The sequence below is a fragment of the Phocoena sinus genome, chromosome 2, assembly GCF_008692025.1.
Source record: "Phocoena sinus isolate mPhoSin1 chromosome 2, mPhoSin1.pri, whole genome shotgun sequence".
Classification (NCBI taxonomy): Eukaryota; Metazoa; Chordata; class Mammalia; order Artiodactyla; family Phocoenidae; genus Phocoena; species Phocoena sinus.
The window spans coordinates 33,209,191-33,235,044 of NC_045764.1; the positions used below are offsets into that span (position 1 = coordinate 33,209,191).

Consider the following 25,854-nt stretch of genomic DNA (forward strand, 5'->3'; position numbering starts at 1 on the left):
TATTTTGAAATAATCTCAAATTTATAGGAAGTTGCATTAATAATACCAATAATTCCCTTATACCCCCGGCTAGATTCACTCATTGTTAACATTTTGCTACATTTGTGCTATCATTCTGTTATATTATTTTTTTTCCTAACTGAGAATAAGTTGCATGCATCTTGTCCCTTTACCATATAGTACTTAGACATATATTTTCTAAAAACAGCATTCTTATATTTTCAAGGACATTCCAGTTATCATATCAAGGAAATTTAACACTGATATAATACAATTCTCTAATATACAGCCCACATTCAGATTTCTCTAGTTTCCTCAATAATGTTCTTTAATAATATTTTTCCCAATCTAGGATCCAACCCACAATCATTCATTGTGTTTAGTTGTCATGTCTCTATTTTCCTTTAATCAGAACCATTTCCTTAACCTTTCTTTGTCTTTTATGACATTGACACTTTTGAAGAGTGACAGACCATTTATTTATAGAATATCCCTCAATCTGGGTTTCTCTCATGTGTCCTTGTGATGAAATTTAGGAAATATAGTAGTTTGGGCAGGAATGCTACATTACTGCTATGTGCTTCTCAGGGCATCACATCAGGAGGCATATGTCCATTTGTCCTGTTTTCAGTGATACCAACTTTGATCTTTTGGGAGGTTTTTTTGTTTTTGTTTTTTTTTGTGGTACGTGGGCCTCTGACTGTTGTGGCCTCCCTCTCCCGTTGTGGAGCACAGGCTCCGGACGCGCAGGCTCAGCGGCCATGGCTCACGGGCCCAGCTGCTCCGTGGTATGTGGGATCCTCCCGGACCGGGGCACGAACCCGTGTCCCCTGCGTCGGCAGGCGAACTCTCAACCACTGCGCCACCAGGGAAGCCCAGAAAGTTTTAATAAGTTATACTGAAGCACAGTTAGACTGTTGAACAAATATTTTAACAAGTGAAACTTATTCTATCAGTTACAACTTTTATAAAGCTTTGAGTTATTTTTTAAATTATTTATATGTACAGTATAAGTAGATTATTAAGAAACTTTTTTTTTTTTTTTTTTTTTTTTTGCGGTACGCGGGCCTCTCACTGTTGTGGCCTCTCCCGTTGTGGAGCACAGGCTCCGGACATGCAGGCTCAGCGGCCACAGCTCACGGGCCCAGCCGCTCTGCGGCATGTGGGATCTTCCTGGACCGGGGCACGAACCCGTGTCCCCTGCATCGGCAGGCGGACTCTCAACCACTGCGCCACCAGGGAAGCCCTATAAAGAAACATTTGAGTTATTTTGAATGAATCCTAAAACCTTTATCCATCTTTTATGGCATAGCAAATACACAGTCAATTTTCAGCATTAAGTAAAACTTTAAAAATTAGCCAGTGAACTTTGAGTGTTTGGATGCTATCTGTTTCTCATGATGTTTTAAAGCCGTGTTGTTAATATAAATAGTAAATTTACTCTGTAAAATCCTAAAACTTTTCCTAAAATTTACTATAGAAATTGGGGTTAATAATATACCTTTATGGGGGAAAAAGTTATCTAGCTATTTTAGGACATATTGATTGAACGCAGTTTTATTTTCCAGACAAGCTTTCTATAACACTTGAGTAACCTGTCCTAATAATTATACTATAGAAATTTTAATCTGTGGGGAAATGTGGTGTAACCCTTCATTGTAAATGTTAGAAATATGGCTCCTCTTGCTGTCACAACGGGACCAACAGTCTCTTTCTCCCCAGTCAGGAGGGTACCAAAGGATATTCTTGGGACACTGAGGGCACCCCGCTATCTCCTTGTAAAAGTTGTTCTTTAATTGGTGGCTCTTTATGCTAAAGAAATTAGCTAAACTTTAGAAAAAGAAAAATACCTAGTTTTGCTTACTTTGGGTACAAATGATTATAAAAAGTAATTCTTCCTTACCTAGCCTGTGGCCAGGTGAAGAAAAATCTATATGTTAAAAGTTACATATTGTCAAATTATACATTGGTGTCAGATAGCAAATGAAATGTTTTTCTTAATTTTACATAGCAGCCTTTTTTATATAGCTATAATAGTGAAAGCACTCCTTAAAAGTTTAGACAATTAAAATGTACATAGTCAGTTTGAACTGTCTCAACTCTGTTTCATGTTAAATGTGTTACAAGAATGAATCTGAAGTCTGCTGCAGTAAAACACTGAAGGCTTTAAAATGTTTTCTTGCATAAAACTCAAAGTTTAGCTGCTTATGAGGGTAGGGAAGGCAGGAAGCTAATGTCTGTCTCAAGATACGGGACAGCTGTTTGCTCATCAGCCTCAACTGTGTGAGTAGACTTAAGCCTGTAACCCTATGTAATTAGTCATAATAATTAAAAAAATTTTTAAATCTAAAGTGCTTAAAGATAACACATCAGTGTGATGAGATTTTTTTAGGGTCTATTTTTTTCTGGTGGGTGCGATGTTGAGGGTAGAGTGGGTGGTAGATTTTTATTTATAAAATATTTTTGAGAATATCACTTAATAACCATGCATCTTTTTTCATCATTATTCCATTCCTGTGAAGCAAAAGAATATAATTCCTTAGATCCCTTTATTTTGCAGTTGATTTCAGCCTTTTAAAATTAATACTTTAACCAAACAGTCATGAAAATTATTTTGGGAATATGATGTTAGATACTAATATAGAAAATTGCTCTTGGAAATAATTTAACAACTTAATTATAATTAATATTTTTTTAAAAATTTATTTGGCTGTGTTGGGTCTTTGTTGTAGTTCACGGGCTTCTCACCGCAGTGGCTTCTCTTGTTGTGGAGCACGGGCTGTAGGCACACAGGCTCAGTAGTGGTGGCATGCGGGCTTAGTAGTTGTGGTGCACAGACTTAGTTGCTCCTCGGCATGTGGGATCTTCCCGGACCAGGGATCGAACCAGTGTCCCCTGCATTGGCAGGCGGATTCTAACTGCTGCGCCACCAGCGAAGTCCCTAAACATGACATTTCTTGATGACACACAGCTGTATTTGTCTGGAACATGAAAGATTGGTCTTGCATCAGATGTAACTCCACAAAAGAGGAGGAAAGGAAGCAAAAATATGTCTTAAAGAATGTTGGTGAAAGTTAGGTATATTTTCTTTGGGTTTTAGGTAAAGTGATTTTTACCAAATTCAGCAAAGTCATTGTAATGTTATTTTAAAATAAAGGCATGGATGGGTGAATTAAGTGGTGTTGCAGGTTTTGAGTTCTGTCAGTAGTAGTGACTGCTTCTTGGATTAAAGTGAGCCATTTTTTTACATTTAGATGCTGGTAGAGTGCTTTCTAATCTAGAAGCACTGGTAGTGTTATGGATGGTGCATTAAGTCTTTCAGGAAGGATTAGGTGTCAGTGGTTTTATTGTAAGAGAATCTCCTGTGTTGAGGATGATCCTACTAAAGCCTAAAAGTAGTCTGGGTTTCAGCACTGACCATCATTCTCTGTGTGTTTAGAAACATGGTGGGTGTTGTGGGGGGGAGGTTGTAGCAAGAAGTAGAAACACGGCTTTATGTTCTGTAAGAACTTGCTGTTTACTGGAATCTAATCAGGGGCCTGAACACATCTGAACAGATACCCATTCTAACTGAAAATGGGAAAGGGGGAGATTATTTTAAAAGATATGTGAAAATCTTGTGGAATTGGCAAGAAGTTTACAGCTTTGGTACCTTTCTATGTGTTTGGTGTTCTTCCTCTTCTCCACTCCAACCTTTTCAGATTGGTTCATTGGGTCTGTTTTTCACCCATGTCTACATAACTTTTCTGGAGATATTATCCCATGGTACCAATGGAGCAACAAGAGTTAAGACCTGTAGGTAGTACAGGTTGTATTAAAAGGGAATGTTAACAAGGAGTCAATAGTTGGCAAGTCTAACTGCAATTTCTTTAACTGATTAGGAAGCAGGGAGGGGGCTGATAATATTACCTTCCTCATATAGATATGGTGAAACTAAATGAGACAGTTCATCTAAAGTACTTAGCACAGGGTCTAGTACATAACAGCTAATGTTTTCAGTGAGTACTTACTAATGCATATCGAAGTATGTACTTTTCTAATCTGATTTTTTTAATTTAGGGAGAAGGTTTGGAGAACTTAAGATTAAATGATGACCCATGGATACCTCACTCAGAGCATTTAATTCAGAGGTGGAGTGGCTGTCTGACTGGGCTGGTAGTTATGCCCTAAACTGTTCATGATATTCTATTAACCTTAGATTGGCTTACTGTTGAGCATTGTATGTTTTTAATCAGGAGCTTAGAATAGTTTTTCCGTATTTGTTTTAGCCATTTGAACCCTTTGTTCAAATGAAGTCTTTTACAGAAACCTGGTATTTAAAAATAGTAAAAAGGAACTGTTCTTGAAGCAGAAATGTTCAACCCAATCTACCATCTCAGTTTTCTCCTCACCTGTGCCCTCTGCCTTGGCAATCATTGATAGAATGCATAGTTACAAGAAGTAAAAGCACACTTATGAGAAATTAATTTAGTGAATGATTGCCTGAATGGATAAGCATGCATAATCCCATACACGTCCTTAAATGTTTTAAGATTTTATTTTTGACTCTGGCTGCTTGTAGACTGGCTGTTAACTGAAGTTGACCATGATACTGGTTTATCTTGAAAGGTGGTACTAATAAACAACCCTAGAAACTTGTATTTTACTTTACAGATATTGTTGACCATACCACATATCACATTGTGTTCTCCTTATAAACTATATGTGAAATACTCACTCTTATGTTATCTGAGTCAAGGTTAATTGTATTTCTGAGTGATTGATTTCATTTTTCTTTTGAATATTGTACCTCTTAACTAGTCATATCCTTTGCATTGGCTGTTAGGAAGAGTAGAGTCAGCTGAATGGCTTCTAATTAGCAAAAAAGCCCTATGGGCATGCGTTTTGTTTTGACAATATACCTGACCCCTCATTTTTTCTACCACTTTGTCTTGGATTGACCATTTTTGCTTCTGTCTAATGTCATATAGCATGCATTTTAAAAGTCACCTTAAATCCTTTTCAACACACCATGAAGTATATAAAAAATCATAGTGATGTGTTTAGTGGACAGCACTTGTTAAACCCTCCTTCCCACTATAGGGTGATGCTTATAGGTTTAAATTCAGACACCTTAGCGTGGATACAGAGCCTTCACTATATGCCTTACTGTTTCTAGGATTAGTCCATCCTGTATTCCAGACACACAGGATTCTCTCCCCTGAGAAGATACCGTACTTACTTTATCCTGCCCCATAATTATAAGTAGTAGGTATAAGCACATACTAATCAATGTATCCTTTTATAAACTTTGGTAGGAGGATGTTAGAAACCTTTCCCTCACACTTGTAATCAAGAAATCAGCTCGGTAGGAAGTAAGATTAAGAGATCTCCTAACAGGTGATCACTGTCTGTGAGACAAAGGACACCTTTTATGTACCTGCCCTTTGTGAGCTGTGGGTAAAGAAGGAGTCTTGGATTTATGACTGTAAGATGTTATGGAAAAACCCGAACGAACTTTTTGGCCAACACAATATTTGTGGCTTCTTTCTCACAACTAAAGTGGAGTTGAGTAGTTACCACAGACTATATGGCACACAAAGCCTAAATTATTTACTTATCAGGCCCTTTAGAGAAAAAGTTTACCAACTCGTAATATACAGTGTTGGGGATACAACCCTGAAAAAACGAAATAATCATTTTGTGTATTTTATTTGGTTTTTCTCTTTTTGTATTAGTCTTTACAGACTATATTGTTCATCGTTCATATTTCAATTCATATTGAAATTCGATGTTGATTACTATAAATAGCTCTCATAACTCTGAGTTTGTGGGGTATGTGTCCTTAGTAGGCCTTTCCCTGAAATGAGAAACTAAGAGCCGTATGCCCAGATTCTGTCCAAGGGTAGACTTCAATTTGGGGTATGTGGGTAGGAAACTAGAATGAGGAAGACTTTACTGTGCAGTACCAGTATCCCAGAATAGGTCAGAGGAAGAATACAATGAAGTATAATTAGTTTCAAGATTTAATAAAATTAGTACTTTTATTGTTTAATCAAGAATATTCATAAGTGATGCTTTTTTGGGGGGAAGAAGGTAAGAGTATGGTGATGAAGAATACAGTGGCTGCTGACTGCTAGTACAGTTTGGTGCATGAAGCCAAGGCTCCAGCTTGTTTTACCTTCCCTTGCTTTTACGCTGCCAGTCGACACAGTGAAAAGGCAAATAACAAGTTCTTGTTTTTATGAAAATAGTTTTGACCCCCTGGGCCTCTGAGAGGATCTCAGGGATCAGATCCCCAGGGGGTCCACAGATAAGCTTTGAGAATTACTGACCTAGGGCATGGACTCCAGCCAGACTGCTAAGGTTGACTATTAGTTCCATCACTTACTACTAGCTGTATGACTTGAAGCAATTTACTTTAACCTCCCCGTGCTTGTCTGTGATATGGTGATAATACCTATTGCCTAGGTTTGTTATGAGGATAAAGGAGTTGAGGTTTATAAACGTGCTTAGAACAGTGCTTGGCACATAAAACACTATATAAATATTATTAAATAAAACCAAATGGTAAATCCGGTTATTTGTATAAAAAGTGTTATACAAAGTTTCAGAAGAACAGGAGAGATTTAAATTTAGAGATTGACCATACAATGGAAGAAATCAGGGAGAAACATTCATTTACAAGTATTGGAAACTAAGTTGGAGATTTGCCTTAGGAGAAGAGATTTCTTAAAGAGGCTGGGGACAGGGAGGTGAAGCACAAAGCCATGCGTGTTGAATTACGAGGTTTAAGGTCAGAGAAGAAGAAGTAAAAAGAAGGTTCATACATGTGGATCTTGCATACATAGAGCTTATTTTGTTAGTCTTTTGGAGAAGAAAAGTGAATGAAAGCCCATGAATGTGGAAACCAATGGGAAAATTTGAGTGGGTTCCCCATTTTGCAAAAAAAGGTATTGGGTTGCCTTGTGCAGATAGTAACTAATTCTTTAAGATATGCAATATGGAACCTAGGTCGGTTTGAGAACATAAAATTGACAACTTTAATTATAAAACTACTAGGTTTGGTATGCCAACTTATGCAAATTGCTAAATGAACCTCTCTCTGAGTGAAATGAATTAGAAAAGATACCCCAAAGCTTAGAGTGTGAGGCTAAGCATCTTTGTTCAGTGTACAAACTGTATAACATATGTATTGGGCCCTGCTGGCAAATCTAGATCTTTTCTCAAACAGCAAATTCAGTTTCTTTAAAAAGAGCCTATTGCAGCCTGTTTGCCTTGTGGTAAATACTTGGTTACTACAGGTTGTAGTACAAGGCTGCTGCTACCTTGCCAGCACAGTTTCATTCACGCATTCAACAAATATTGAATGTCTACCATGTGCCAGGCATTATTTTAAGCATCAGTGAATAAAATGGACAGAATCTGCTGTTACAGAGGTGACATTTTAGTAAAGGGACGAGAGATAAGTGTAATTTAATAGTAAATTAAGATCAAAGGCATTGAAGAAAAATAAAACTGGAAAGGGTAATAAAGGATGCTGGTTGCAATTTTAAATGGGGTAAAGGAAGCCCTCTCTCAGAAGATGACATTTGAGCAAAGGTCCTGAAGGAGATGAGGGGACCTAGTTGTAGTGACTTCTGGAGGGTAGAAGTTACAGCAGTTACAAAGGCCTTATGACAGGAGCATAGCTGGCATATCTGTATATGATCAGGGAGGAGTGGGAGAGGAGGTCAGGTAATGGGGGAACAGATTATAAAAGAGCCTTTAAGTCATGGTAAGGAGTTTGGCTTTTACTTGGTGAATTGAAGGACTTTGAGTAAGCAAGCAGTGTGATCTGCTTTAGATTTTAACATAATCACTGGCTGCTGTATTGAAAATACACCATAGGAAGATAAGAACAGAAGCAAGGAAACCTATATACCAGTAACTATATTAGTTATCAATTGCTATATAGCAAATTATTCCAAAAACTTCATGGTTTAAAACAACAAACACTTATTGTCTCACACAGTTTCTGTCAGGAATATAGACATAGCTTAGCTGTATAATTTTGGCTCAGAGTCTCTCATGAGGTTGCAGCCCAGAGATTAGCCAAGGTTGCAGTCATCCAAACACTTAACCAGGGCTGAAGGGTTTGCTTCCAAGTTCACTCATACACCTTTTGGCCAGAGACCTCAGTTACTCAGCAAGTGGGGCTGTCCTTATGACAGTGGTAGCCGCCTTCCCTGGAGTGAATGATCTACGAGAGAGAGAGCGAGCAAGGCAGTAGCCATAATGTACAGTGTCTTTTATGACTAGACTCAGAAATGACAAACCAACACTTCCACAATATTCTGTTGGTTATCCAGACCAACACTGATAAAATGTGGGAGGGGACTACAAAGGGCCAGAATATTAGGAGGCATGGGGATCATTGGGGGCCACCTTGGAGGCTGGCAACAAATAGAAAATGAAATTTTAAAAAGATACCATGTATTGCCTTTTAACAAATTAAATACCTAGGAATATCTACAAGAAATATGCAAGACCTGCATGAACACTGTCAAAACATTATGGGGAGCTTAAAGAAGACCTAAATAAATTTAAGAGTCAGCTGTGTTTGTACATCTGTAGATTCAGCACAACCCTAACAGGTCTCCCCCCATAGAAATTGACAAACTGAATCTAAAATTTGTATGGAAATGGAAACTGCCAAGAATAAGCAACACAATCTTGAGGAAGAATAAAACTGATACCAGCTATCCAAAATCTGTAATAACTTGAAACAGGATAGACAAAATAGACCAGTGGGATAGAATTGAGAGTCTAGGAAAAGACCCGCATTACATGTATGATAACCCATGTATGGACAAGAATGAGACTGCAGTGCAGTAGGGAGAGGACAGTCTTTTCAATAAATGGATTTGGGTTAATTAGATAACCATATGGAGAAAAACATGAATCTTAATCCCTACCTTATTCCAGACAAAAATCAACTCCAGATGGATTACAGATCTAAATGTGAAAGGTAAAATAATAAAATTAATAGGAAAATAGCATCTTCGTGACCTTGGAGTAGGCAAAGATTTTTAAAATAGCTAACTATAAAAGATAATTGTTAACAAAATCATATTAAGGTGAATTTTGGTTTCAAGACACCATTAAAAATGGAAAGACAAACCATCGTGGAAGGTAAAGTAAGCAAAAGGCAATCCAACAGAAAAAAATGCACAGAAAACTTAGACACTTAACAAAAGAGGATTTTAAGAATATTTAAAATAGAAAGGCAGATGTATTAATTTCTTAGGGCTGCAATTACAAATTAATACAAACTAGGGAGCTTAAAAACAACAAAAATTTCTTCTCTCACAGTTCTGGAGGCCAGAAGTTCAAAATCAAGGGGTTGGCAGTGCCATGCTCTGTACAGGATCTAGGAGAGAATACATTTCTTGCTGCCAGATTCTAGTGGCTGCATGCATTCTTTGGCTAGTGGCCACATCACTCCAGTCTCTGCCTTTGTCTTCACATCACCTTCTCCTCTGTGTCTCTCAAAACTCTCTCTGCCTTTCTCTTATAAGCATACATGTGATTGCATCTTAAGCCCAACCGAACAATCCAGACTAGCTCCTCTTCTTAAGATCCTTAACTTAATCATCTTTTGCCATATAAGATAGTATTCAGAGGTTGCAGAGATTAGCACATAGACAGGTCTTTGGGGCTACCATTTTGCCCATTATAGCAGGCAGTACTAAGTATTGGTGAGGTATGGAGTAACCAGAATGCTCATACTTTGCCAGGGGCTCTAACGTTGCCAGGAGTGTGTAAATTTGTATAACCCGCTTTGGGAACTGGTAGTATCTGCTTAAAGGTGAACATACATATACCCTATGACCCAACGTGTCCCCTCCTAGGTATATACTGAGCAGAAATGTGTATGTATGTTAGTCAAAAAACACATAAAATAATATTCATAACAGCAATATTTGTCATAGTCATAAGCTGGAAAGTTCCCAAATCCCTGTCATCACTAGAATAGATAGTGGTTTATTCCTACAGTGTAATATACTAGATAGCAAAGAGAAGGAATGGACTGTGGTTAGACACATTAGCATGGTTGAATCTCAAAAACAATTTGAGAGAAGCCAGACACAATGTGTGTACACTGTATAATTCCATTTATTAAAAGTTCAAGAATAGGAAAAGCTAATCTAGAGTATTAGAAGTCAGCATAATGGTTATCCTTGGGGAAAGGATAATATTTGGAAAAGAGCATGAGGAAGCTTTTGAGGGGTACTGATGATAATCTGTTTCTTTTTTTTTTTTTTAATTGCGGTACGCGGGCCTCTCACTGTTGTGGCCTCTCCCGTTGCGGAACACAGGCTCCGGACGCGCAGGCTCAGCGGCCATGGCTCACGGGCCTAGCCGCTCCGCAGCATGTGGGATCTTCCCAGACCGGGGCACGAACCCGTGTCCCCTGCATCGGCAGGTGGACTCTCAACCACTGTGCCACCAGGGAAGCCCGATAATCTGTTTCTTGATTGGGGTGCTTAGTTACCCAGTTGTGTACAATTTGTGAAAATTTAAGCTTTACACTTGGGACTTGTATATGTTTAAAGAAGAAAAGAATGGGAGTTGTTGGTTACTTTTGTAGGTTTCTTTACTATAGGACATCTCAGTTGAACTAATGGAGTATCTTTCATTTTGATATGCATTGATTATTCTATTCTGTTTGAAAGTTTTAGTAGAGCAACTTGATTATAACATTTGTAAGGACTTTGAATTGCAAGTGACAGAAACCCAAAGCAAACTAAAGCAAAATGAGAATTTGTTCACATAATTCTGAGGAAGTCTGAGGGGTGGAGCTGTCCTCAGTAAGCCTTTGTCTTGGCTGTCTCCTTCCTACCCATTTTGGCTTTGCTTACCTTATTTTAATTAATTATGCGGACTCTTTCTCCATTGTAGCAGAGACGGCCACCAGTAGCACCAGGTTTACATTGTATTGTCTTCAGTGTAATCTCAGAGCAAAGTCTGCCTCTTTCCCAGTAGCACTAGTAAAATCCAGGGAGGAATGAATGATTGGCTCAGATTGAGTCATAATGCCCAGGCTTGGATCACATGACCATCACTGAGACAGGTCTGGCCCTGAGGAGGAGGGGTTAAGCCTACCCAAAGCAAATGAAATGGTCTTCCCACAGGAACCAGAGGTTCTGTTAATCTGAAAGAGGAAGGAAACATACCAGGCAGACAGAAACTATCAGTTTCAGGAATATGGATGTCTTCCCAGTCCAGTTATTGAATGATTTTATAATTATTAAGATACCACGGATTTTATTTAGCCTTGGTGAATAGAAAACTGTGTGCTAAAATAGAGGACAGTTTGTACCAATTACATTACTGTCATTTTTCACATCATAGCTACAACTCTCTGTATAAACTATACCTGGTGATACAGATTTGGATGAAATATTGCCTTTCATAGTTCTTTCCCCTTATTGGGTGAGGAACATATACTTAAATAAGAGATGAGGCTTAGCAAGAGCAAATAATACTTTAAATTTACATTGCTTGGATTAGAGAATCCCACAGTTAATAATATTACCTGTGCTTGAGTCCCATGTCTACCTAGCCTCCCCACATCTTCTTCAGTGATGATTGCATTAAAGTCATTTGCTTATTTAATCCAGAGGTTGGCAGATTTTTGGTTCATCACCTGTTTTTGTTCAGCACATGAGCCAAGAATGGTTTTTGCATTTTTAAGTGGTGGGAGGAAAAATCAAAAGAGGGACATTTTATAATGTGAAAATTCTGTGAAATTCAAATTTTGGTGGCCATAAGTATAGCTCATTTGTTTACATATTGTCAGTGGCTGCTTTTACATGACAACAGCCGAACTGAGTAGTTGTAACAGAGACTGTATGGTCCTGAAGCCTAAAATATTTACTGTCTGGTCATTTACCGAAAGGTTTGCCAACAACTGATATACACATTTTTGGGCAGAATGTGACAAATTAGAGTCAGATGATGGGAATGCCAATCAGAGTTTTTCTGAAACCTGTCTTCAACTGGAAACACTACAGTGGCTTCTTTTTGTGAGATTTATCATGCCAGTCAATGAAAACTTTCCTTATATCAATAACTGGGAGGTTTGTATATATTAGAATTAGCTTTGGAGTCTCTTATCCTTACATAACCTAGTATGTTGAAATTGATGAATTATTTGCCGGGAAGGAATATATAGTATCCTCAAAGATGTTATTCTCATGTTAGCTGGACTCGCGCCTTTTTGTCTTTCAGCCCAAGAAACAGCAGGAAAGACAACCTGACATAGGGAACTGGGGACTGCTATACAGAGAGAGAACTACAAAGCATCCTCAGTGCGGTAGGACTTTGGATTACAAAGTCCCTATACTTTTATCACAGTGAGTAGCATTCGTCTCAACTGTTCTATATTGAGTCATACTTTCTGATCTATTTGCTTTATGAACTTTCCTAGATATTTTGTAATCTCTGCAAAGGTTCTTGACCTCCAGAACATATGTATGTTGCCCACATGATAGGTATCATCATAGGTTAAGATTAGGTAACTGAAAGTGAAGGTAGCCTTGAATTGGAGAGTATAAGCTCTATCTAAGAGCTCTATCTAAGGGTCCTAGCTGATTGGTTTTAATTTTGGGAACATCAGTCCACTGTTGTCAGGTCTTGCTGTTTTTCAAGAGAAGCTGGAAACCTGGGATTTTTATTTGACATTCCCGAATTTCTGAATGCTAACAATTAATTTTTGAAAGTTAATATGTGCTGGCTTACCAGACTTGCCTGTGGGTCAGATTTAACTTGTTTGCCAGTTAACAACTTCTGTATTTAAGTCATCATTATAAATTATATATCCTCCCTATTTATTTCAGGAGCAGGGAGAGGAACAATGAAATGAAAAATTATATATGCCTTTTGTAACTGGCTTGGGTTACTGATCATTCTTGCTGAATGACTGTTTCAGTATATAAATTATGAGTACTGTGATTGAAACATTTTTCATCAATCTGTTGTCGCCCCTTTTCAATGGAAAATAACCATTTTTTGCCTGACGTGAATACTTCTAACAATAATGAAATGTGTTTATTCAACAAAATATTTTGTAATATTCATATTAGGCATAAAGGGGATTTGAAGAAGAAAGTGTTTAACTGGGAAATGATTTGTATACCTGTAAAGCACTTGAGTAATGGTAAGCTTAAGTGCCCCAAAAGGGTGGTGTACAGACAGCTTCTGTAGGAATACAGAGCAGAGGAGGATCGAGGTGGACAGAAATGAACCCAGAAGAAGTAGAATTTAAGCTGATTCCTTAATAAGATTGTTATAGGCAGAGTGAAGAAGCGGACAACATTTACGAAGGAAAGAGCAGTATGAGCTGGAAGTTTGTTTCCAGCAACGAGGATGATTTGTTTCAAACAGATAGGCGCAAAAGGACCCTCTGCTTTTAGGCAGAGCAGAGTTAGAGCAGTTACTGAGTTTCTGCTAGGTGCCAGGCACTATATGGAAGCTTTCTATATACACTGTCTTAAATAAATATGAGCACACTTTTAAAAATAATTAATTAATTTAGTTTTGGCTGTATTGGGCCTTTGTTGCTGTGTACAACTTTCTCTAGTTGCAGCTAGTGGGGGCTACTCTTTGTTGTGGTGCACCGGCTTCTCATTGCGGTGGCTTCTCTTGTTGCAGAGCACGGGCTCTAGGCGCCCAGGCTTCAGTAGTTGTGGCTCGTGGGCTCTAGAGCACAGCCTCAGTAGTTGTGGCACGTGTGTTTAGTTGCTCCGGGGCATGTGGGATCCTCCAAGACCAGGGTTCGAACCTGTGTCCCGTGCACTGGTAGGCGGATTCTTAACCACTGTGCTGCCAGGGAAGTTCTGAGCACACCTTTTTTTTTTTACATCTTTATTGGAGTATAATTGCTTTACAATGGTGTGTTAGTTTCTGCTGTATAACAAAGTGAATTAACTATACGTATACATATATCCCCATATCCTCTCCCTCTTGCGTCTCCTTCCCACCCTCCCTATCCCACCCCTCTAGGTGGTCACAAAGCACAGAGCTGGTTTCCCTCCCTCTGCTATGCTGTTGCTTCCCACTAGCTATCTGTTTTACAATTGGGAGTGTATATATGTCAATGCCGCTCTCTCACTTCGTCCCAGCTTACCCTTCCCCCTTCCCGTGTCCTCAAGTCCATTTTCTACGTCTGCATCTTTATTCCTGTCCTGCCCCTAGGTTCTTCAGAACCTTTTTTTTTTTTCTTTTTTGGATTCCATACATATGTGTTAGCATATGGTATTTGTTTTTCTCTTTCTGACTTCACTCTGTATGACAGTCTCTAGGTCCATCCACCTCACTACAAATAACTCAATTTTGTTTCTTTTTATGGCTGAAAAAACATGGAACGCTTCACGAATTTGCGTATCATCCTTGTGTAGGGGCCATGCTAATCTTCTCTGTATCGTTCCAATTTTAGTATATGTGCTGCTGAAGCAAGCACCTGAGCACACTTTTAAGGAGTTGAACTTAGGGAAGTTTAGTAACACGTCCAAGCTCTTATAGGTAATTAAAATGGCAAAACTGGGATCTGACCCCCAAGCCTGTTCACTTTTCACTCAGCTTACTTTCCAGGGAAATTGGGCTGGTTAAGGTAAATTATGTAGAGCATGAATGCCAGGTCTAGTACTCCTTTCTGGGGAAATTATTTAGTAACTAGAACAGAAGTAATATGATGAGAACTGAGTGTTTTAGGAGAATTTAAATAAGTGGATTGTGAGGAGAGGCAGTAAAACAGAAGAAAAAAACTGTAAAAATAACCCAGATGTGAAGTGATAAAGTCAGAATTGGGATGCAAAGAAGAAAAGAGCATGAGATATTTCAGAATGAAAATTATTGGAACTTGGTGACTTAAAATTCTAGGGGATGAAGCAGAGGGAAATAAGTTTAATTGACATGTATTTGCAGTTATAATTGAGTCTGTGTTGCATTCATTCATTGCTGTCCTTTTGTCAGAATTTGAATAATTGGTAATGAATTTTCTTTGCAATCTTAAAATATTTGATCTTGAATTTTTATGCTAATGAGAATTTTTAGGTTAAAAGACTTAAACGAAAAACAAATTTTCTCAAGAACTTGGTTAAGCTAATTAAAGCTGCATAATATCTTAAGGTTGAATAAATGAATGAAAGTTTAAATTATCTTTAAATGAAAAGAATAAGAATTCATGAATGCTCATGAATTTATGTTTGGCAGGGACAGGATGGACTTTGAAAGTCATTCTCTTTGTTTTTTTAGATCCAAAAAAAAAAGGACATTGACCTAATTGCTTACTAGATATGTGACCTTGGGCAAGTTATTCAGTCTCTTTGAATATCAGTTTCCTCATTTAAGAATGGAGATATCAGGGCTTCCCTGGTGGCGCAGTGGTTGAGAGTCCGCCTGTCGATGCAGGGGACACGGGTTCATGCCCCGGTCTGGGAAGATCCCACATGCCGCGGAGCGGCTGAGCCTATGAGCCGTGGCCGCTGAGCCTGCGCGTCCGGAGCCTGTGCTCCGCAACGGGAGAGACCACAACAGTGAGAGGCCCGCGTAAAGCAAAAAAAATAAAATAAAATAAAATAAAATAAAATAAAATAAAATAAAAAAAAAGAAGAATGGAGATATCAGCAATACCAACATCATAGGGTTCTGGAGAGAATTAAATGAGATAATATAAATAAAACAATAAAGACAGTTTTTGGCCCATAGTAAGCTCTGAATAACCAAGTACTATCCGAATGGGGTAGGGAGGACAGTCAGTTGTAGGTTTGATTATGAATGTTAAGAGTCAGAAATCACATTTTCTGAATTCTCTTTAATTTGTAATTTTTTTTTTTTAATTACACCATGCTAATCCATTTTTCTCTGTATGTCTGGTAATCTCATTCTTTGCCTCCTTGGATTTGTAGTTTTCTAATCCCACAATACATAGAGCAATTAAGGAATTGTTCTGCCTTCTCATGCTCTTTCCTCTTTTTCTTTCCTGAATGCCAAGCTAATGGGCCCTCCAAATTGTTTACCTACCAAAAAGGTACAGTAGCAAGGGGATGCAAGATTTCCAGTTTCTCCATAGCTACCCCATCTTTGCCACTACACATAAAGATAAACTAAGATACCCTTTTATGGCTTTTGGTCTTTTCCTGAATCTTCATGGAAAGGGACATTTTGTGGCCTAAAAATAACTAACACTGATTCTTTTCCTTTTTCTCTTTCTCTCTCTTTTTTTCTTTTCTTTTTAAGTAAGCTGTGAAATCTTTTGTGCTTTTTATCTGGCAGGATAATAGCTTTTTATAAGAAAGCTCTTGACTTATGAAAATAATTGCTAGTTTGCTACTGTGCAGGGCAGTTTGGCTTGGGGAAATTGCTAGTGTTACATGTTTTAAATTTTAGTCTTACTATTCAGAAGCAGGGATTGTGATATAAAAAACTTGGTGGTCATATTGTACTTTTACTCTGTGAATATTTACTTGAGTTTCTATAGAAATAAGATATTTATCTTCTCTGGATGCTTGTACATTGCCAATATATACTGAAAGATTTATCAGTACCGGTGGGGAAGGTTCTTTAATTCTTATAACATCATTTTAATGTCATTTATAGGTAGCATAGAATAGTTGGTGATTTAGAACAGTGTTTCTCGAGAATTCCCTGGCAGTCCAATGGTTAGGACTCGGTGCTTTTACTGCTCGGGTTCCATCCCTGGTAAGGGAACTAAGATCCCACAAGCTACATGGCGCAGCCAAAAAAAAAGGTGTTTCTCAATCTTTTTTCCTTTATTGCCCTCCCCCGCATCCCCAGGAGCCTTTTAAAACAGTTTTTTCCTAATTGGCTTCCTACCTCCATAAAATTTTAATTCCACATATATATAATAGTTATCTATTTATGTATTATATGTATAGCTGTGTTTTATACATAAATAGTAAAGGTTTTTTTTTTTTTTGTACTCCCATTCCCCGGAGAATCAGTGTTTGCCTTCTTGAGGGGATTCTGCCTGCATTGATGGTTTACAGCAGTGGATTCTCAAAATTTTTGGTTTCAGAACCTTTGTATTCTCTAAAATTATTGAGCACGTTGAAGAGCTTTTGTTTATGTTTGTCATATCTAGCGAAAATTTTTATCATGCTACAAATTAAAGTGAGAAAAATCACAAAATATTTATTAATTTATTTAAAAATATTTTATGAAAAATAACCATTTCTCCCTCCCCCCTGCCCAAATGGTTTGGTGAGAAATGTGGCATTGTTACACATTTTTGTAAATCTCTTTAAGGTCTGGCTTAATAGCAAACAGCAGGATTCTCATAGTTGGCTCTGCATTCATTCTGTTACAATGTTAAAAAGAAAAGCTGGTGTCATACAGATATGTAGTTGGAAAAGGAAGGAGTATTTTAATAACCTTTTCAGATAATAGAGGTTTCTCTTCTTCGATATTACACCAAAATGTAACAATTTGTAGTTTCTTAAAGGGATAGTTGCAATGTAGGATCTCATACTATATGAAAACATTTTGTCTGTTATTCTAAAATCCAGTGTTCTTTCACTTTGAATAAATCTTTTGTTCATGAATAATTTTGTACTGTCATACATTGGTCACTTAGGAAATATTGCTTACTGACTTATGCAGACCTTCCAAATGTCAATAGTAGTACCAACTACTCACATGTCATTAATATAACCACTGACCTTATCAAAGACTCTCTAAAAATTGGAGAAACTTGTCAAGCTTTTTTTCATTTGAATGTTGTCCTCGGCAATAAATAGCATTAGTTATTTTTCTTGAAGTGACAGGCTTATTACTTCATTTTTGAGAAAATATCTGCCACATACTCAAGTCTGAATAACCAGAGTTTGTCAGTCGTTCTTTGAAATAAAAAACTTGTGCTGTGAAAAAGGTGACTCGGTTAGGTTGTAACTCAGACAATTGCACAAGTGCTTTTTCTTCAGTCATCATACTTTCTATATGCAGCAGGAATGCTTTATGTGTACTTCCCAGTTTGTCACAAAAAATATTAGCAAGACGTGTGTGTTCAGGCTCAAGATTTAATAAAATTAATAATTTTATTGTCACAGTGTGGTGATGAAGAATAGAAGGTAGTATACTTCACTGCCATTGTTATGGCTTGGCTCCTTGATGAAGCTCCAGGTTTTTACCCACCATTGCTTTTGTACCGCAAATGCACATGTCAGCATGGTGGAAAGGCAAACTAGTTAGCATTAGTATGAAAACAGTTTTGACCTCCCCAGGGGTCCAAGGAGCAAACACTGAGAACCACTGATTTAGAGCTTGGACTTCTACCGAATCTCAGCTCCATCACTTATTAGCTACATCCATGACTTTGTGCAATTACCCTGATTCCAAACCAGACAACCACACTATTCCTCATGAATATAGGCCCCCAAAATCAACAAAATGTTGGACATTTGCTTTTCTATCCTAACATTGTTAATGGATTTTTTTAGTTTGATACACTGTATATGTATTTACAGAACTACAGGAAAGGGAGGGTTTTTAAAAGTAGCATAATATATAAAGCAGAGCAGCCAAGATTAGATTCTGAAATGACTTGCCATCATGAAGTAAAAAAAGATGTTTGTCAAAATCCCAAATTACATTCCTAGGCCTAAAGATCTTTTATTTATATTCCTAGGCCTAAAGATCTAAAGATTCTAAACAGTTTTAGGTTTTTCTTTTTAAAGGCAAATGCTAAACCTGCTTTGTTTTGTAGAGTCAAATGCATTATTGCTCTTGGTTCTGAAATTTGCATTAAATACCCTCCCCCCATTCTACAACTGTCTTTTCAAATAATTTAGGTGAATAAAAAAAATCTGTTAATGGTAAACAGTGAATATTTATCAATTCAGGGAAACTTCAGTGGCAGAACAGTGTCCCTTTGCTTAGTCTTGTCCTGTATGACCTTTGAACATACACTCATCTGTAAATACACATACACGCATTTTGGAGGAACCTTCATTTCATTTGGGAGGCTTTTGTTTTGTTTTTTAATAAAGTGAGATAGAACCTCTTATTACCTTCTCATGTTATTTATGCCAAAGAACCACTTGCTGTATGGGAGAAATGGCACATGGGGTTCTTCCATCTGCTGTAATTGATTGCCTGTGTGGTTCCCAAACAGTTCCTCTGCCTGTTAGTTTTTAAATTTTAAATACTCTAAAAATAAACAAATATTTTGTTCCCAATTACATAAGTAGTATCTTCATTTAAGAGGATTTTAAAAGTACAGAGAAGGTACAAATCAGAAAAAAAAAAAATCACAGTTAGCTCTGCCATCCTTGGGTATATTCTTTCTTATCCTTATTGATGGTTAATAGATGCATTTTTTGGTCCTAATTGGCAACATATTGTATATACATTTCATATTGTGCTTTTTCATTCATTATCAGCAATTTCCTCCTTCAAAAAGAATTCTAAAATATTTTTAATAACTGCTTAACTTTTGAAAAAAATCCCTTCTCCTAATATTAGATATTTAAGTTATTTTAAGTTTCTCAGCATTATGAATATACTGTAAAACACATCCCTTGTGTGTGTGTGTATGTATATATATATATATATATATATATATATACACATATGTATATATAATTTTCTCCTGATTATACCCTAGTTATTCTATTGAACGAGAATGATTGGTTCAAAAGGGCAATCTTTTTACAAGGCTCTTAAGGTGAGTTGCTACATAACTTTCCAAAAAGATTGACACAACTTCTCATTTTTCCAGTGTTCTGCCAATTTCTCCACATCTTCACCAGCATTGATATTCTGTTCAGTGCTTTTTAAACAGAAAACATTATGCAAGTTAAAACATGAACTTTTAGCAAAAGTTTAAACGCTTAAAAGTTAATAATACAACACATAGCAAACTGTATTTCTCATTAATAGGAGTCTAAGCTGAACCTAGACTTAAAGGATTTTCCTTAACATTCTGATGGTGCGGAGTCTTAAGTACAGATTCCCTTCTCTAGTTCATAACATTTTTTGAACCAGTACAGACCGACTTGTACACAGTGGGTCAGAGATAAAAGTTCAGTTTGTATCCTTTTGATCTTTATTTTTTTCTGTCTCTACCTCAGCCTATGTGTTGAGGCAGCTGCACAGAGTGGTTTAGGGCAGAGTATAAGTGCATTTTCCTTTATTATATAAAGCAAATTTGGATAATATATGATTGTAGTGTGTGTCTGAGTTCTTTGCTAATTCTGTGTAAATTTCAGGTGTGCAACAGAGGAACATGGCTCAAGAAACTAATCACAGCCAAGTGCCTATGCTTTGTTCCACTGGCTGCGGATTTTATGGAAACCCTCGTACAAATGGCATGTGTTCAGTATGTTATAAAGAACATCTTCAAAGACAGAATAGTAGTAATGGTAGAATAAGCCCACCTGGTAAGTAATTCTTACCTGGTAAGTAAAACACAGCACTATTCATAATTGAGATACACCTGAATAGCACAGGGTACCCAGTACCTTTTTCTGCTTTCACATTTTACTTCTTTTACTACACTTACATCAGGAAAATGTCTCATTACATAATGTGATTATCAGTGGTAGGGAAACAGGAATAGGAGTATCTTTACCCATTGAAAAGAACTACTTCTTACTTTCTGTGTTAGAGAATTCTATTATCTTATTAAAATAGAGGCACACTTCATTCAAGTATATATAGCTGTGTTGGAAAAGGTGTAAGGGAGTGAGGGCTGTACGAGGACCTTGCTTCTTTTATCTAGGATGACTTTTGAAGCCAAGACAGTTGTAGAAGGAAAGAGTGAGTTATATATAGCCACAGCTGACTGTAGAAAAAGCCTTTCTCCATTAGGAAGGAGAGGTGTAACAGTTTGACTCAGAGAAAGGGATGTTCATCCCCAGTTCATTTGAGTTCTTTATGCATTTTTATGTCAAAGGATTTTCCTGGAAATGAAGTGGCTTTTGTTTCAGTAGTTGTGTAAGAAGGATCATGAGGATTTTGAGTATAAGCTTTGCAAAAGTAAGGTGTTAATGGTACTCATCTAGGATAGTTCTCATGTAGCTTAATGCCTAAATGTATAGGTTTTCGTGGTGAATGAAAGTGCAGGCTGTTACTTAGTTCATTTAAAATTGTGTGCGGTCTTTCTCATCATTGCTTCGTGTTGAAGCTAGAAGCTAGAATCATTTAATCAAACCTTCTTTACTTAAGGCTAAGATCAAATGAATATAAATTATTGTTTTTTAAGTCATCATCTACATTTCTGCCTTATAAAGAACAGGTAAAATAATATAACCTGAGCACAGATTTTAATTTTGAACTTATGTTTGCCTTACTGCAGAATTCTTTTTTATTTGAAATATTTGTGCGCTAGTACTTGGAAGACATTTGTGAATTAAAGGGTTTGGGTAATAATAAGTCCTAAGAAATCGTAGTTTAATTTTGGATATATACATTTTGTATATGGTTTCCTTGGTTAAAATCAGCATTCTTTTCATAGGCAAACTATTGAAAAAATTTTAACTAAAGTAATGAACCGGCTTATTATATAGTAAAACAAAATCCATATACTATATTTCGTGGAAAACTGATCTTGATTTTTGTAGATAAGGTGTTGGCCTGCCCAGGGTACAGTCACTAACCTGAGATGTCCTGTTACAGCACCTTCTGTCAGTAGTCTGTCTGAGTCTTTACCAGTTCAGTGCACAGATGGCAGTGTCCCAGAAACTCAGTCGGCGTTAGACTCTACATCTTCATCTATGCAGCCAAGGTAAGATGTAGCCTCTGAAGTGTGATTGGAAAGCTATTGAAAAGTAAAGCATATATTCCATATGATCAGTTCTGTTAAGAAGGAAAACTATGTAGTCAGTTTAGGATTAACTGGCATAAAATTATTATTATTAGTGACTAGTCAGAAAAATCTTTTTATTGGTTTTAAATTGGGATGGGAGTAGGGAGTTGTCTTTTTAAGTCTCAGATTTCCTTTCAGACAGGTTTTTCTTTATTTCTCTTCATAATATATCCTGACCAACCCTTGAAGTCCTTCTGAAGCATGTTCAGTTCTTCTAGTCATAGGCTTATTATGCAAGTACTAGTGCTTTGTATCAAAAAGTACAGTCTTGTCACAGGTTCCCTTCGTTTAATATCATGATGTGGTGCTGATACCTATTTGTACTGTAGTGTATTTTTTCTTTTTAACTTCGAAGTCACATCATTTAGAAGCCTGAAAACACAGAAATGTTTGTTTTATTCTTACTCTACTGTTAGGAAACATATTAAGTTTCTACTCTGAAGTTCCTTTTTCCAGTTTATGATGGGAGATGTTCATTTCTGCTATGCAAGTGTATCATATAGAACTTTGTATTAGGGTTCCTGAATTATGTCTTTATCATACTAGTTTTCATTTAGTGAATTCATACACAGTGGACATACACTGTTGCTTTATTTTCAAAGCAATAAACTTCTGGTCCAAATTGGTCTCAAGTTTCAAAGCTCTGTAGTTATGTTTAAGTTATAAAAAAAAAAGTATCTCTGATTAATTCTTGTCTTAATGATCTACTTACATATGTGAACTCTTACTTATTAATCACTTTAGTTACTCTTCATGCATAGAGATCATCTTTTAAAATCTAAATATTTTTGCTTTTCTAGCCCTGTATCAAATCAGTCACTTTTATCAGAATCTGTAGCATCTTCCCAAGTGGACAGTACATCTGTGGATAAAGCAATACCTGAAACAGAAGACCTGCAAGGTTTGCACATGAACTAGCATATATTTTGTCATTTATTTAACATTTGAATATTACAAGCCAGGCACTATTTTAGATGCGTATGTTTTTTAAATTACCTGCCTAAGATAACGTATTTTTACATTTGTTTTCTTTATGAGCAGAATAGTTTATATCCTCAAGTATTTAATTGACTGCAATGTTGGGAGCCATTTCCCACTTATATATAATTAGGTCATCAGCATAAACATAGAAAATTAAAAATCTGTTTTGTTTAAGAAATATAATTAAATGAATAAGTGGTGGTATTATACTGTTCTCTTTTACTGTTTTGCCCAATTTAACCTAAATACTATTTCCTCTCCCAGCAAGCTGGGGCTGCTGGTTTGAGAGGAATCTCTTGCTTTTGACTCAGGTTATCTAAGTGACTGATTATTTTGACTGGCAGTGGCCCCTCTTTCCCCGTGTGTGACTTCCAGCACAACAGTCGCATTCAGTTACTCTTACTTATAGCATGGTGTCTCTTGTTCTTGCTCATGCTCTTTATATCCACATTATGTGGATTAAAGTGAAGTGGATCTAGGAAGACTTGAAAATGTGTTTGAAGGCTTTCTTAGTGGGCAGAGATGGTGGAGGCGGCATTTAGGATGCTGTTAAAAATCTGTGCTTAGTTATATTCTATTACTGTGTGGAAACAATGTGTAAATTGAGAAGGATACTCTGGAAAGACAAGTCCAAAGATGAGCTGTGTGTCATTTTACCTATGGCATGATTTAAAGGGAGAAGATGGCATGCCCAGTGAAACCTTCCATTGTACATGGTGTTCACAGGGTGGTGACAGATATATCTGGCAATCGTAGCTGAAGTTTGCTGACGTTTAAATTCAGTTAAGCTAGTTAATTCCCCTTCCTCTGATTTCATGCCCAACAAATGATTGGCATAATTTGCCTCTTTGTAGATTTTGCTATAGAAAAATAAACTGTCTGACCAACATAAGTATTCCAGTATAACATAAGTATTAGGTGAATAATTTTTATTTTTTAGTTAAATAGGAAAGTTTAAGGTTGGGCAGAGATAAGGAATATTTTAAAAACAGAAATAGAAAAATTCCCCAAATCTAGTTATCCATTAGACGTGGGAAATAAGACAGGGGTGGTATTAAAGCTTTCGGTTGTATGACAGTTGAAATGGCAATGGTGTGGTTGTTTGCGACAGGGAGGTTGAAAGAAGTAATGGTTAGACAAGATTTTAGATAGAGTAAATTGGAAGTGGTCAAATTTCAAAACTTAAAATCTCAATTGGAGGTTGTAGATAGTTAATAGGTATTTAAATGTATGATCAGTATTATGTCTGAGATTTGGAAGTCTTTGGCACAGGTTGAAAATGAGAGGCAAAATCAAGAAGAGCAAGTAGGATAATGAGTCAGCAAAGGGGAGAGGAAGAAGTCATCTAGATCCTGGTTAGTTTTAGGCCACAGATGTCAACAGAGAGTTTTCAAGAAGCAAAGGTTGCTTAGCAATTTTGAGAGAGAGCTAAGTAAGGAAGAATGAGAATAGGCTGCCTACCATGAAGGTGTTATTTATGTCTTACAATCGAACAAATTTTAGAATGTTGGTAGTGGGAAAATATATGCTGCTTAAGAATAAAATAGCAGGGATTTCCCTGGTGGTGCAGTGGTTAAGAATCTGGCTGCCAAGACAGGGGACACAGGTTCAGTCCCTGGTCCAGGAAGATCCCACATGGCGGCAGAGCAGCTAAGCCCATGCACCACAACTACTGAGCCTGCACTCTAGAGCCCGTGAGCCACAACTGCTGAGCCCACGTACTGCAACTACAGAAGCCTGCACACCCTAGAGCCCGTGCTCCTCAAGAGAAGCCACTGCACTGAGAAGCCCACGCACCACAACAAAGAGGTAGCCCCTGCTCACCACAACTAGAGAAAGCCCACACACAGCAACGAAGACCCAACGCAGCCAAAAACAAAATAAATAAACAAATTTATTTTTTTTAAGAAAAAGAATAAAATAGCAGTCGTTTTGCAAGTTTGACAAAAAATGAAGATTGTAAGTTGGTGAACTAATGTAATACGAAGTGACATTTATGGTGTATGGAGAACAATATAGATTTCTCCACATAGCCATAGATACATTAATGCAAATGGTGGTCTTGATGCCATATTAGGAGAAATTGTAGAGGGGTTTTAAATTGTATAGACTCCTTTTTTCACTGTAATTTCAGTGACTTTTAAGTTAAACCAGTATTAACTTTTAAGTACCTTTTAAAAACTTAGCATTCATAATTTCAGCATAGCAGGATCTTTGAACAATCAGATGTAAGTTTCATCTGAGTTTGAGAGGATTCGTTTTCAATGGGTAAAATCTCTTTAACAGCCTAGATTTTAAAAAATATCTTATACTGTTGAATTAAAAATGTCTTTTATTATAAACATGCACACGAATATGTGTATATATATATATACACACTCATAACACATAATGTACTTGTGACTTCCCTATTTGATAGGAACAAATGCAGAGAATATTTTTTCCATCTACTTAATAGATGGACGAAAAGAGAAGTCTTTGACTCAAGTCCTGTGGTCATTTGAGCTGTAACTGGAACCTAGGCACCTGACTCTAGGCCATTATTCTTTCCACTAGACAGTTGTGGTGCTTCCTGGACTAGGATGTCCTTGTGTGTGTTTCTGTTGCCATATCCAGCCCTCCCTCAGTTCCCAGGGTAGGATCAACTGGTTTGGTGACCTACCCAGGTATCTGTTTTCTTCCTTATTATTCCATTTGTATTCCTCAAGGGAAATTTTTTTAGATAGGAAGATCATCCCAGGTAGAAGAGGGTACAAGAGTAGCATCTGTGTGCCTAAGCCAGAATTTCCTAACATTGTCGTTGGAGTTTTCAGAATAGTGTCCTTGAAACAGCTTTTTTTCTCTGTAGGTATTCTGCTTATAATTAGGTAAGTTGCCACCAGGTGGTTGGTACTGCTTCCATTTTGTCCTCACGGCTCTGAATAATTTTTCTCCTGTTTAACGGAGAAGCTCTGAAGAATTTTTTCATGTTTACCTGAGAATTTACCATATTACTGCATCTTTCTCGTTTAATTATGCCTTTT

At 37.1% G+C, this 25,854-nt stretch overlaps 1 protein-coding gene and 1 non-coding gene across 5 annotated transcripts in view; one reads left to right on the top strand and one right to left on the bottom strand.

Annotated features, from left to right (window-relative positions):
• The window catches only part of ZFAND6 (zinc finger AN1-type containing 6), a 76,144-nt gene that overhangs the window by 39,247 nt on the left and 11,043 nt on the right, over positions 1 to 25,854 (top strand). For 3 of the 4 annotated variants that reach the window (XM_032620448.1, XM_032620468.1, XM_032620457.1), the window contains 4 exons: positions 12,256 to 12,380; positions 20,253 to 20,423; positions 21,661 to 21,769; positions 22,651 to 22,751. In XM_032620448.1, the coding sequence (XP_032476339.1) occupies positions 20,270 to 20,423; positions 21,661 to 21,769; positions 22,651 to 22,751 (364 nt within the window). In that variant the 5' untranslated portion in view covers positions 12,256 to 12,380; positions 20,253 to 20,269. The remainder of the gene's footprint in view (positions 1 to 12,255; positions 12,381 to 20,252; positions 20,424 to 21,660; positions 21,770 to 22,650; positions 22,752 to 25,854) is intronic. The other variant, XM_032620476.1, reaches the window with a different exon arrangement.
• On the bottom strand, positions 14,379 to 14,485 carry LOC116750294. The gene has a single exon (XR_004348990.1). It is a non-coding gene; the product is annotated as a U6 spliceosomal RNA (small nuclear RNA).